Source organism: Camelus bactrianus, chromosome 8 (assembly GCF_048773025.1).
Source record: "Camelus bactrianus isolate YW-2024 breed Bactrian camel chromosome 8, ASM4877302v1, whole genome shotgun sequence".
Classification (NCBI taxonomy): Eukaryota; Metazoa; Chordata; class Mammalia; order Artiodactyla; family Camelidae; genus Camelus; species Camelus bactrianus.
Genome location: NC_133546.1, coordinates 20,354,117 through 20,367,853, shown reverse-complemented (window position 1 = coordinate 20,367,853; position 13,737 = coordinate 20,354,117). Strand labels below are relative to the sequence as shown.

The 13,737-nt window shown below is 37.5% G+C and overlaps 1 protein-coding gene across 8 annotated transcripts in view; it reads left to right on the top strand.

Annotated features, from left to right (window-relative positions):
- Positions 1-13,737, top strand: part of ADGRG6 (adhesion G protein-coupled receptor G6) — a 128,080-nt gene that overhangs the window by 56,074 nt on the left and 58,269 nt on the right. For all 8 annotated transcript variants that reach the window (XM_010965650.3, XM_045524484.2, XM_010965651.3 and 5 more), the window contains 2 exons: positions 4,817-5,158; positions 7,410-8,033. In XM_010965650.3, coding sequence (XP_010963952.1) covers positions 4,817-5,158; positions 7,410-8,033 — 966 coding nt within the window. The remainder of the gene's footprint in view (positions 1-4,816; positions 5,159-7,409; positions 8,034-13,737) is intronic.

The following is a 13,737-nucleotide window of genomic DNA, read 5'->3' as shown; positions in this document are numbered from 1 at the left end:
AAAGACAGGATTCGAAGTTTAAACCTTAACAATATTACCGAAGACAGAAATGTGTGTGCAAGGGTGTGGTGGGCATAAATCTCTTTGGAGATTCAAAAAAGGTCACGTTTAATGGTGCCTCATCAAGGAACCTTCAGTTCAAGTTGTTCTTAGTTTTGTAGCCAGGTCAGACTTAATTGAACTGAGTCAAGTAGAGTGGTACCCTTTCGAACTCACGCGTTTAGTCTTTGAGGTACCTTCTTATTCGTGGTGCTTCCAAAGAACATTTTGAGGTTGAAACATCACAGAGGGAAATCAAACAATTTTCTGGTTAACTCTGGGGAAACCAGTGTTTTAGGAGGAGTTTGGGAGCAAACTGATATCCTTGCTTGGCTGCTGAGAGGTCTTGTGGGGGAATGGAATGACCAATGTAACCTTGGTGTAAGAGCACTGCTCCCCTGCGTGGAAATGCTGTCTTTGAGAGCTGAGCTTGAAGAGGAGGGGTGAGGGAGAGTGGGGATGCTTGCCAAGTCTGTCACATTAACAGAAACGCAGATGTCACAGCCAGATTGCCTGCAGATTCCTTGCCATCCTGAAAAAATATGCATAGAGGCCTGAAATCACTTAAATTTAAATACTTACTTTGATGAAGTCATTCAGTTCTGTATATTATCAGTCATTTAACACATGCCAGCATCTAAAGTATTATTTATATTTCACATTTCACTGATGCTGTATCTGGCAGCGTTCACTTGATCTGGAGAAATGGTGCGTGGCTGTCCTGGCTTTGTAATGATTTAGGCATTAGGCTGAACCTAGGGCTCTCAGTTGCTGGTCCTCAGGCTTAATCTTCAGAAATGACCAAGGCTACTAAATATTTTAAACTTTTTAAAGCAACTCATTCATTAGAATTTAATAGACTCACACAGATACTTCAAACAGTGACCTCCAATAAATGCAAACTAAGCAGGCAACTTAGGTGAAATTTTCTGGAGATATTTTTCCACCAGCCAGGTTTTCTAACAAATCATTAGCAACAGTTTTACACACGTTAAAATAAAGAAAAACAAGCCAAGATTTAATTTAAGTGCATTTATTTTGTTCACCACTTAATACAGTACAGAAAAAACAATTATTTTGTCTATAGATCTGTGCTGAAAGCAGCTAAAATTGAATCTCTTTTGATGTATTTCTCAGGATCTGATACTCCTGTCTTAGATTTTAAAGAACATAGTTTTTGATTCATAGAGAAGTGCTTGCAGCAGGGGTGGATGAGGAATCCAGGTCTCTGATAAGAAAAAATAAGCCCGTGAGATAATGGTTATTAAATCTCTATCTAAATATTCCTTATAAATTTAGATAGCCTTTAGCATGACCAGGAGGTTTTCCATTTTAGATTTGGGTTTCTTTGAAGAGTGAAGTATTGTGAAAAAATGCATGAGTGTTGCTAAACATTTGCGAGCATAGGCAAGAATCAAGGGTGGATTTGACTTGTTTGTTTGATTACCTGAAAACCTGGCTTTGATAAATTGTGGGTGTGAATGTGTTACCATATTTGAGATGAACTTGAAGCAGATGTTTTGAGTTGGGGAGTTTTTGGAAGATGTATTAACTCTGGTTCTATCAAGGCCTTGTTCAGTGACTACTCCAGTAGCCATCTTTTTAAGTAGCTCCAGCCCCATCTTTACAATAGAGCAAATTAATTTCTTAGTAAACTGGCTCACTGGGTAGAAATCAGTTAGCAGTGATATTTGATTGCTCCAAATGGACAAATCCAAAACACTGTATTTTAGACTCTCTAACATTCTTCACTAACATATTTCAAAATTAGTTTCTTAAAATATATTAATTTTAGGGTGATAACTATGCTTAAGAAACTGCCCATTAAAAACCATTTGTCTCTTAAAGCAGGACTTGAGCTCACCACTTTGCTGAGTCTTTTGATTAATCTTGGCAACTTTTTTTTTTTCCACTAGAAAAACACTAGACTTACATTCAAAAGAGCTAATTTGAACCTTGGTCCTGCTATCAATTAGGTGTCTAACTTTGGGCAAGTTATATAATCTATAATAAATAGCCTTATTTATTTCATCTGAAGGTGGAGGCAGCACTGATTCCCACGGTCGTTAGGATGCCAAGTGAGATAATATATGTGAAAGCCCTTTACTGTGGAAGTGATCTATAAATTTAATGAACAGGATGCTACGGTGCCTAGCTGAGTTGACATTTCATCCAATTAAGATAATCTCTACCTAGAAGCTTTATCTCTAAATGCTGTTCAGCTACTGCAGCTGAGAATCATGTGGAAAAATGCTTTAAATGCTTTGTAAATGAATGTTATGGGTGACTTCTCTTTCTCTTTTCTATCTCAATGAGTGCCTAAGGGAAAAAGATTCTATTAAGGTGAGGTGCTACTTTTTGTCTCTTAAATTGTTGATGCACAGATTTTTGTGTTATAGTAATGATTAATCATAGCCAGCACTTAAGCAGTGCTATGCGACCAGTCAGCTCCCAAGACTTTCTAAGATGACTCCATCTAGTCCTCCCAGTAAATGTGGGTGATGGGTGCTTTTGTTACCGCCAGTGTAAAGTGATGAAACTGAGGTGCAGAGAAATTTACTTGTCCTTGTTTGCAAATCAGTGTGGTCAGGCAGATCGAATTGTTCTTTTGTGTTTCCTGAGCTCTAGGGAAGAATACGGTGAAAATAATATATCATGATAAAGGAAATCATGAACATTACTTGGGTCTTGAATTTAGGGGATGGCGTCTCATTTTGGGAAAATGATGCTGCCTGCATGCATGCTGGAACGACACAGAGATTGTATCTTATTTCCCTTTCTTTTTTTCTTTTATAATCTCCAGTGTTTCTAACTGGATACATTATCATTAATCTACTCGGACTAGAATCTACTTCTCTCTCCTGAGCCCAAGGTACAGTAACAGAAGCCAAACGTGGCAGAGAGGCCCAGTCATCTGAATCCTGTGCTGGGAGTGAAATAATTGAAAGAAAGAGCCCCAAAACCCCACCCAAAGAGATATTCAGACCTTATCACTCTATCGTTTTTTTAGACTTAGACTTCGTTTGAGTTCATTTCGTGTACTGTACTTAGTCGTTCTTTAATTTAGATGTGTTTTCATTCATTTAAATTACTCATTTATTTGTTCACAAATTTAACAAATTTTATTGAAGGTCTGCCATGTGCCAGGGATGCTGTGCGGTCTTGAGGAGCAAGACAGTGGCTGACAGTACTTACCGCCTGCCTGCTGAGCTTAGAGGAGGGTGGGAGGACCAGACAACGAGCAGAGAGTCTCACAAATGGAAGTAATACAGCTGCTCTGAGTCGTGTTGCAAGGAGAAGAACATGGTGCCCCAGGGATGGATAAGAAAAGGCATCTGGCTAACACATGATGATCATAGATTGTTTTCCCTGTCTACCCTCAGCCCTGTACAAGAAGTTGGAGACTTAGGGAGGAAGGGCAGAGGGAGGGCAAGTTAGGAAAAGTGGTTGGGGAGCAGAGCTGGCAAGGCAAACCGGTGTATGACACAAGGTAGCCACAGGGAAAGGAAACAAGAAGAACCCAAATCGAGCAGCATAATGTATCTAGTAAGTCCTTGAACGGATCCTGCATCATAGAAGAGTAAGCGATGTCTGTAACAACTACCATTTTCAAGAACAGGTGTTGCATATTCATTCCACTCAACTCAGTACAACTTCGGGAACCCTGTAAATTGAGAGTGATTTCCATTAACATGGTAGAAGTCCTTTGGTGCTTGAAAGTGTGTCAGTTTTATGACAGTTTATTTATCCAGAATGTTGGATAAATGAGATTTCTTCTTCCATTTATACAAATTTTTAAAAGCAACATGAATATTAGCTGCAAAAGCATCTCTAGATAGAAAGACAGTAGACCTTGGTTTCTGGTTCCGGCTGGTGACCAGGTCCTGGATAAGTAATAATTGAGAAATAATTGATTGCTTTACTTTTCTTCCTACCTCTTGTCATTATATTGTATTATTATTTGTTTATCTTTGGGTCCAAAACTGAAGTGTAAGATCCATTCAGGAACTCTGTCTTTCCTGCTCGTTGGTATATAATATTTAGCATAGTGCCTGGCTTGTAGCGATGTTCACTAAATGAATGAATAAATGAGATAATGACACAAGTATATAATTACCAACTCTAGTAAACAGGTATAAAAAGTGAAAGCATTTTTCAAAACTGTAAATAGTTCACACATGCAAGGTGATGCTATTTATTTGAATTTTAGAAAAAAATGCAATCTTCCAGAAGATAACCCATTGATTTGTTTATATTGGTAGTTACCTTTCCCTTTAAACATTTATTTCCGAAGTGTTTCTCTCCCATGGTTTGTAATATTGAGTTCTGACTTTGTGGTCCTGTAATCCCCCTCTGCCCCAGTACAGTTAGTCTCTAGAGTAGAGATCCTTAATCCAGGTTACTGAACCTTTGTGAACTCCATTGTCGCCTCCTAAAGCCTATGGGCCCTCTGAAATTATATGCAAGTGTAGTGGCCCTGCTACATTTTACTAGAGAGAGTTCTCCTAACTTTTATCAGATTCTCAGTGTATATGAACCACCCCCAAGTTCAGAAATCATTGCTCTAAAATTTTGTATTTCTCTTTTACTTTCTGTTGCTATGTTGGTTTTTCTTTTTCTCCTTGAGATGGTTTCATTTTCATTTTCATGTTGATGATTATGTTTTGGTATTTTAAAATGTTTACTGCTTGACGGTCCCCAGTGTGTGGTGTTCGCGGTTAAGTGCATGCCTCTGATCCTAGCCCTTGTCTCTGTCTCTCTCTTCTCTGGCCAACAGTGTGGGGATGTGCCAGCTGCAGGGTTGTCCTCTCCAGCCCTTCAGGGACCTTCACATCTCCGTGCTACCCTAACGACTACCCGAACAGCCAGTCTTGCATGTGGACGCTCCGAGCCCCCGTGGGCTATATCATCCAGATAACGTTCAATGACTTCGACATTGAAGAAGCTCCCAACTGCATTTATGACTCATTATCCCTTGATAATGGAGAGAGCCAGACTAAATTTTGTGGAGCAACTGCCAAAGGCCTATCATTTAACTCAAGTGCGAATGAGATGCATGTGTCCTTTTCAAGTGACTTTAGCATCCAGAAGAAAGGTTTCAATGCCAGCTACATCAGAGGTATGTGAACCAAAGGCGGCGCCAGCCTTCTGCTTTCATTTAGCATGTTCCACGGTAAACACCAGGGGCAGAAGATGGTTATGCTCTTTTATGTGCATGTCAATGATTAGGGTTAGAATTTAAGGGCAAGAATCTGTTAATATTCTCTGAGCGTTCTCATTAGCAAAATACAGTTCCCAGATCCAAAATCTGAATTCTTTTATATTGTTTATATGCAGAACATATAAAGGCTATTTGAAAGGTCATGTGGATATCCCACAACTAGTACTTAAAATCTGTAATTCTAACATCTGTCCACCGAACATTGAAAACATTCTTATTTAGAAATCATATTATTTTAGGCTTTTACGACGTTGCCCTTTTAAGAAACTATGCTGAGGACAGATATAGGAATAAACTTATAAACTAAAATTTAAAAAGAGCTATACATAAGTGAAGCTATTAAACAACATAGCCTGACAAAAGTCCCTTGAAAATGGCTAATGGAAGAAAGGAAGTGTATTTTTATCAGATATATTTCCTGGGTTCTGGCGTATCATAACATTAAAAGAATCTCATTCTCTCTAAAACCTGTCTTTGCTTAAGAAAAACTCAAGCTTCAAGATTATGAGATTTAGTTATACTTTTTTTTTCTCCCCTCCTGAGCTTCTTAAGAAGGTACTACGTATGAAAAAAAAAGAAGTGAAAAAGAGTGGGACCACTATGGAAATGACTGACCCTTATTATTACAAATTGTGTTTTTGGTGGCAGAGTTGCTTACTGTTTGTGATTAACATTAGATATATGTGTGGTTAATTGAAACACACCTGCTTTAATTTTTCAAATAATATTTTAGGGTTATAAAATATTGTAGGAAATTTTAAAATAAAAAGAAGCAAATTAGAATTACTTATACATCTACCAGCCAGCCATAATAACCACTAATAAAATGTTGATGGACGTTATTTCCTTCGAGCTTTTTAAAATTTTAACAATGCATATAAAATACTGAGTTCATAGTGTGTACGTATCCCTTTGGGTAAGTAGGCCTATAAACTGCTTTATATTTAAGAAGTAGACTAAAAAACCACAGTTCTATTAAGTTCCATCATGGATTTTTCAACTGGAATGTTTATATTAAAATATGTTTTTACCACAGACCTATTCTTGGTGTATATTAAAATATATTCAAACTAGCATTCATATGAAGCCAGTATTAAACAGTATTTTTGAGAACTTTTTCTCTCTCAAGTCAGTGCATAATGTTTCATGATACCTGCTGTGTAAGCACACGGTAAATCCATCGTGTTACTCAATAACTTCACGTATGTCGCAGAAGGACTGGGCTAATGCACTTTTATTTTGACTTTCCCGCATGCACAGTCGTAGCAATCTATGTTAGCAACCAGTCGGAGCTATCTGTTGTATGGCACGGGTACGCTCTAGTGCTTGCCGATGTTAACTTATTTAATTCTTTACTGACCCCCTATACAGTAGGTACCTTTCTCTTTCATTTTGTAGACAAGGGGACTAATGTCGAGTGCCATGCCCAGGGTCACCGGGCACCATGTGGAAGCGTTGGTCCTGGGAGGCCCAGTGTCTGCCCTGTAACCACTGCTCCTTACTGTCCCTCGGAAACGAGCTCACATGCCCAGATGGGAAGGAAATACAGCTTAAAGTGCCATTTTTGTTTGTTCTTTCACTGGACTCCCTCTCCTCAATGGAATTGTCTTTGCCTTTGTCCTAAAATTAGCGTGGTGACGGGGGAGACAAGCAGGATCTTGGGGTGTCTGAAGGGAGAGGGTAGCAGAGGAATGTTTGGGAGGAGTGAAAGGTGATTGTTAACGAAAAATAGAATTATTAGCTATTATGTTTAGTTATTATTTGAAAGGAAACATAATTTTGAAAATCTTAATGTATAAACAGAACTTTGCTGAGACCAGTCATTTGCTTAATTGTTTTTTTTTTCCAATTGAGGGATTTAAAAAAAGAAAAACATCTTGTAACCTAGGCAGCTATCACTCAAAGGTTTAGGTGTGACAGCCAAATGTGGTTAGAGTTTAAACAAGTGGGGTTTCTTATTGTTGTCATCACTGGGGTAAGGTTCTGGGTAAGTGATGAGAGAGTGGTGGCCAGAAAAAGAGGGGACTGATGGGGCAAAGGGTGGGTAAAAAGCCAATGTGTAGAGAGTGGTTGTGTATCAGACTTTTTGCATCTTATTAGTCCATGTCTGAAGTTAACACATTTTATCTGTTGCTGTGTTTTGTCCTAGTTGCCGTGTCCTTAAGGAATCAAAAGGTCATTTTACCCCAGACACTAGATGCTTACCAGGTATCTGTTGCAAAAAGTGTCTCTATTCCAGAGCTCAGAGCTTTCACACTCTGCTTTGAAGCAACCAAAATTGGCAAGGAAGACAACGAATGGACAGCTTTCTCCTACTCAGATGCATCCTTCACACAATTGCTCAGTTTTGGAAAGGCCAAGAGTGGTTACTTTCTATCTATCTATGGCTCAGAATGCTTGCTGAATAGTGTGTTACCTGTAAAAGATAAGGAAGACATTTTTACCGAAAGCTTTGAGCAGCTCTGCATTGTTTGGAATAATTCTTTGGGCTCCGTTGGTGTCAATTTCAAAAGAAACTATGAAGCCATTCCATGTGATTCAACCATTAGTAAAGTTATTCCTGGGAATGGGAAATTGTTGCTGGGCTCCAATCAAAATGAAATTGCCTCTCTAAAAGGGGACATTTATAACTTTCGACTTTGGAATTTTACCATGAATTCCAAAGTCCTCTCCAACCTCAGCTGTAGTGTGAAAGGGAACGTGGTGGACTGGCAGAATGACTTTTGGAACATCCCAACTGCAGCTCTGAAAGCTGAAAACAACCTAAGCTGTGGTAAGTCTGTGGCATAGTCACTTTTTTTTTTTAATTGTTTTATGAGTATGTTTGTCAGCAAGAAATTATACAGACACACAGATACGTATGTGATTACAAGCCATACACATTCAACCACAGCTTTTGGTCCTACCATTTTTAAGTTTTTCCTGTGTCATAAAATATCACACAGTTTACTCCTAACAATCACCAGTTATAATTCTTGTATCTAGAATAGAAGTGTTACCCCAAGACTGAAACAAAAGAAATGAATAAGTCACTGTTTTTAGTCATAAAGATGACACAGTAAAAAGCTGATCTTTGTCATCCTGGGGTGAAATTTCCATTCCATTACTTAAACAACCACAACCTTAAAGGATGATATTTACTTAGCCAATATTAAATATCAGAAGTGTCCATTTTATGGAAAATCTTGATAATCAGGAATTTTGAATTTTATCTTTGGATGTTTTCCATTTGTTTGAAAATGAGCATTTGTTGTTTGTTTCAAATACTCTTCTCTCCTTGGTTGCTTTTTGAGAGACTTTAAATGTGATATTATTTGCAGTAGCTAACTGCAAAATATTTAGGAAAATAATGCCATGTTACAAAAATTATTAAAATAGACCCCTATCAAATATTCTCTATGCACGTAAGTCAATTCTGGAAGTCCTTATTTTCCTGTAGGACTGCATCAAAAGTAGAAGTTTCATTATCAATTTGACTGTCATATGACTAAATCTAAGGTGTTGATTATATATATATATATATATATATATATATATATATATATTTAGTCACAGAGATAACTCTCGATAAAGGAGAGAAAGAAGAGGCCTAATATTCAAAAGTCGTTTATATGTGACTTTAGAAGGAATTCTACCAGAACTTCATCCTAATACTTTCAAAAAGTAGTTCCCATTGTGAAGACCTGACGCCACCTGCCCTGTTTCCTTGACCTGTGTTTGCCCTTCTGTCTGGGGAGCTCATCACCTCCCGCTCCGTGTGGGCCATGGTGCTCCTGCAGAGGGTGGGAGGCTGTTATGTGAGGTCATTTGAGAAGTATTTCCTTGTGGATTGTTGGAAAGAGGGTAAACCACAACCTCGTTCCAGAAGGAGACTTAGGAACTTTGTAAGAGTTTATGTTGTTCCCAGCATCCTCTCATTTTGAGATTATAGCTCTGCTTAGGGACTCCTAAGAGGTCTTTTACTCAGTGAGGAAACTGAGAAAATCAGGTGTGTGTTTGGTGTGGGATGGGGAACAGCAAGGGGAGGGCAGTGGTGCACTTCCTACATTCAGGGTAATTATCTTTAGGGGCCTTTTTTCATTATATCCTTGGCCATTATTAAAAAGTCATAATGTAGACTATTTAATGTTAACCTTTCTATGCGTCAGTGTTTGAAGGCTATGACAACCAAAAGAAAAGAAGAAAGAATTTGGCTAAGTATATTAATAATTGCTAAATACTTAAATTATACTAAAATTGGATACATGTTATGTGCTAGGTACTGTTTTAATCACTTTCCACGTAGTAACTTCCAACATAGATCTCATGATGTAAGTTTTGTTATTAACCCCATTTTGCAGATGAGTAATTGAGGGACAAAGAGATTAAGTAACTTATCCAAGGTCATTTAACTAGTAAATGGTCAAGCCAGAAATTGAAGCCAGAAAGTTCAGTTTTAGAATCGTGCTCTCTCTTAGACTGTCTTTCAGCATAAGCAGGACTAGAACATGAGAGGCAGTGTTGGGGTAGGGAAGCCAATTCCTGCCCAGATGAACAGCACAAAGGTCCAGGGGCTGTCTTCTCTTGCCAGCAGTGCTCTCCCAGAACACTGGCTTCCCCAGGTGTTAGCATGGTATTTGTTTTAAACAAAATTAATAAGATTTCTTTCCTGAAATGCTTCGATACCTTAACTAGTGAAATGTGAGGACTATTGTACACAAGAATTCCTAAACTTCTTTTAAGAAATCCTCTAGATCAGGGGTTGGCAAACTAGGATTTTTTTGGTAAATTAAGTTTTATTGGGACACAGCCATGCCCGTGAGGTTCTGTATTGTCTGTGGCTGCCTCTGTGCTACAGCGGCAGAGCTGACTGACTGTGAGAGACGGCATGGCCCACCCTCCTAAAGTACTTACTGTCTGGCCCTTTGAGAGCAAATCTGCCAACCCCTGAAACAAGCCCAAAGAATCAAAGGGTCTAGTTTTCTGAAGCACACACTTTGGACAATACTGGAAAAGCGCTGCTAGGCCTCCTGGGTCAGAGATAACAGACCAGTCACACGTGGGCCACTTTAGCCCTCAGGCATGGGAGGTGGTGGCAACATTTATTTGTTTTTATTTCTTTACCTTTGTTCCACTTAGTGCTTTTAAATGGTGGTTTATTTCCAACATTAAAAAATTAGATTCTGGTGGGGGAGGGGATAGCTCAGCGGTAGAGAGCATGCTTAGCATGCACGAGATCCTGGGTTCAATCCCCAGCACCTCCATTAAAAAATAAAGAAAAAAAAAGTTTAAAAAATTTAAAAATTAGATTTCACATAAAAATTTTTGGGTTCTCTGGTAAACAACAAACTCTTGACACTCACACTCCACACTCTCCCCCCACCCGCCTCAGATTGACTTCTGGCCGGGTAGGCTCTTGGGTTTGGGAATCCCAATTTGGGCCACTCCCTTCACTTTATACAGGGCAGGAAACCAAAGCTCAGAAAAGATTAGTGGCCAAGGCAGTTGCTGAGCTAAAATGTACGTCTCCTGTCCCTGACCCAGGGTTTCTATCTGGGAATCCTCATTTTTTTTTTTAACACCATCTTTAAGACTCCTTTCCCAAGCCTTGTGATTACTGGAAAGCATCGGATATGTGCTGGTGGCGCTTAGCCATCGGTACATTTTCAAAATGATTTCAAAGGAGTAGCGCAAGCTGACAGAGTCAGTGTTGGAGTTCCTTTAACTTTCACAGTGACCTTCTCGACATCCCACAGTGACGCCAAACACCCCCGTTCCGAACATCAGATATCTTGGACTGCGTTTCAGGAGTAATAACGGGAGAGGGAGTTTCCTGCTGCTTAATCATCAGCTTTGGGAGTTGAAGAATCCAAGTCACTTATTAACTGACAGGAAATACCTGTAACACAGATGGTATCTAAGCTTGTTAGCTAAGCAAAACTTTAATAAATGAAAAAAAGTAGGCTCTGTTAACATTTTAACCTTTCTTTTTTTCTGGAACACTGGGACTTGCTGTTTATGGTAGTGGTATTTCCCCAAACTAATGATCAGTACAGTAGCCAATGGGAAAATAGAACTTCATGCCTCACATTCCATTGGCCTGACAATATCTGTTAAATATGAACTTTCATTCCAGAATCAACTTGTGACAGAAAATGAATAGATTTTCCAGAGGCTTACTGCTGAATAAATTTAATATGAAAATAAGATAGTAGAACAGAACTGACTGCACTTAACTTTAAAGCATCCTATCATTTGTTTCAAATATTAAATATCCTACCCTTAATAAAATCCATATATTATGAACCGATGTTTTAATAATTTTATAATTGGACATTTTTGTTTTCCTATAATGTCCTCAGCGTAGTTAAGGAATATACCTAATTAAGAAATTTTCATCTTTTTTTTTAAACATAGTTAATCTTGTCAGTCCTTTTCAGAAAGAAATATTTTATTTACTAGCAATTCTTTTTCATTTTATATCATCCTTCTTTTTCTTAGGACAGTTTATTAAACATACTGAGTTTTATAACCTCCGTGAATAGACAGTTTCCCTAATGGACCTTTTAATTATAAGTGTGAGTATTTGCCTGCATTATGATTCAAGTTTAGATACTGGCTATTGTCCATCAGTTTTTACAAAGAACAGACAGTGCCTTCTACACCAGTTTTATTTATTTTACTGATGACTGCTCTTTCCTGAGGAGTGGTACCATATAACTCAATGAATAGTCTAAGTTCAAACAAATTACACTTATTTAACAAGCATTTATTAATCAATTCCATTTATTAACCACTGTGTATTTGGAGATAAGGCGTAGTTCACAAGTACCCAACTTTGACATTATTTTCTAGAAATTTTTGGATTTGTACTGACTTTTGTTTTCATCTCTGAAATTTTACACTTAATTACCAAGGTTTCATCAACTTTTGTATTCCAGCCCTTTCATTTTCAATAATTACAGTTCTGTCCTTTATAGCCATAAAACTCTGATTCACTATTGGCTCCTCCTGTTCATTCCTAACAAGTGATTGAGTGTAGCATTTTTAGATGACTGATTTTTTTTTTAAATTAAAAAGATAAAATCACTTTATCTTTATAAGGGACTTCATTCTTTGAAGATGCCCAAACTCTTTTTGAGCTTAAATTGCTTCCAAAAATTGTTTTAGATATATTTGTGAAAAACAATTTAAATTTAATTTAGTAACAACTGAAAAGAAGGAATTGAAATAATTTATTATTTTTGTCCCATTAGTGCAGCTCACATGAGGGTTTAGTGCTGTTGACTATTATTTGAATTGTCATGAAGTAGAATGAGAGGAGTTATTGGCTGCATGTCAATCTTTTTCTTTACTACAACTTGTATAAATAGTGACACCTTTTAGGAGCAAGATTTTGGAGGAACAAAAGGTAGAGAAAAAAGATTAACAGCTTTATAACCTTTCATCAACTGCCCATTTTCAGTGATTACCTTTTTTTCAAGGAAATTTGGCTTTAAATTTTATAGTTAATATTAAATAAATACCTTTGAACCCTTTGTGTTATGCGCAAAAACCAGTAAATATACATAGGTCACATTCTGAAAACAATTCCTTGATGATAAACATATCATTATCCAGGAGAAAGAATTGTTCCTTCATCCTTAACAATCTCCTGGTTTGTAATCTATCTATCTAGAAAAATTGGTTGGGAGAGCGACTTTTCTATGCAGATATGCTGAAAATGGAACTGGGTACAAATAAAAAGTTTGTGCACATTTAAAATATTTTATGTATCTGTTTACATCATTTGGTGTATTTGTAATACAAGACCTCATCAGTATAATTTCCTTCTAATTAAATTTTGTCACTTGTATTTACACCATTTCACTAAAACAGTCTTCACATTTAATTTCTATTGCTATATTGAATCATCATAAAATAGTGTTTATAGAGCATTTATAAAGCAATATCAGTTTGCTAAACTAAAAGTACCCAAAAAAGATCAATTGATAATTTAAAGATTGAGAAGTAAATGTTACAGTTTTCCATGACAAGGATGTCACATAATGAAATTTAGACTTGCTACCGTACAGTGAAACTGATGAAATGTTAAAGAAAATTGTTAAATATCCTATTCTAAATCCTAACTCTGCTGATTTTCTTTCCTTGTTTCTACAACTAGGCTCTTTACCGTACTGCACTGGCAATGTAGTTAGCCTAACAACTTCTTTCCCACAGTGCTGTCGCCTTATCTCCCAGAGATACTGTATCAGGGCCAGAAGTGGCCCAAGGAACCTTTGCTGTCAACATTGTGTGTAATTTGAGAAGCACAGGAACTCTGTCCAAGCCTCTCCTCTCTTGCATGTTTTAGTGGCTGAGATTTCCTCAGTCATTTTGAGTTCTAAAGGCTTTTTAGTTTTCAGAAGTTCCTTACTAAACTGTAAGTACCTACAGGAAAAGTAAGCTCATGCAAGAAGGGGGCATAAGTTAAGTGTGATGGGAAGGAATGATGGGCA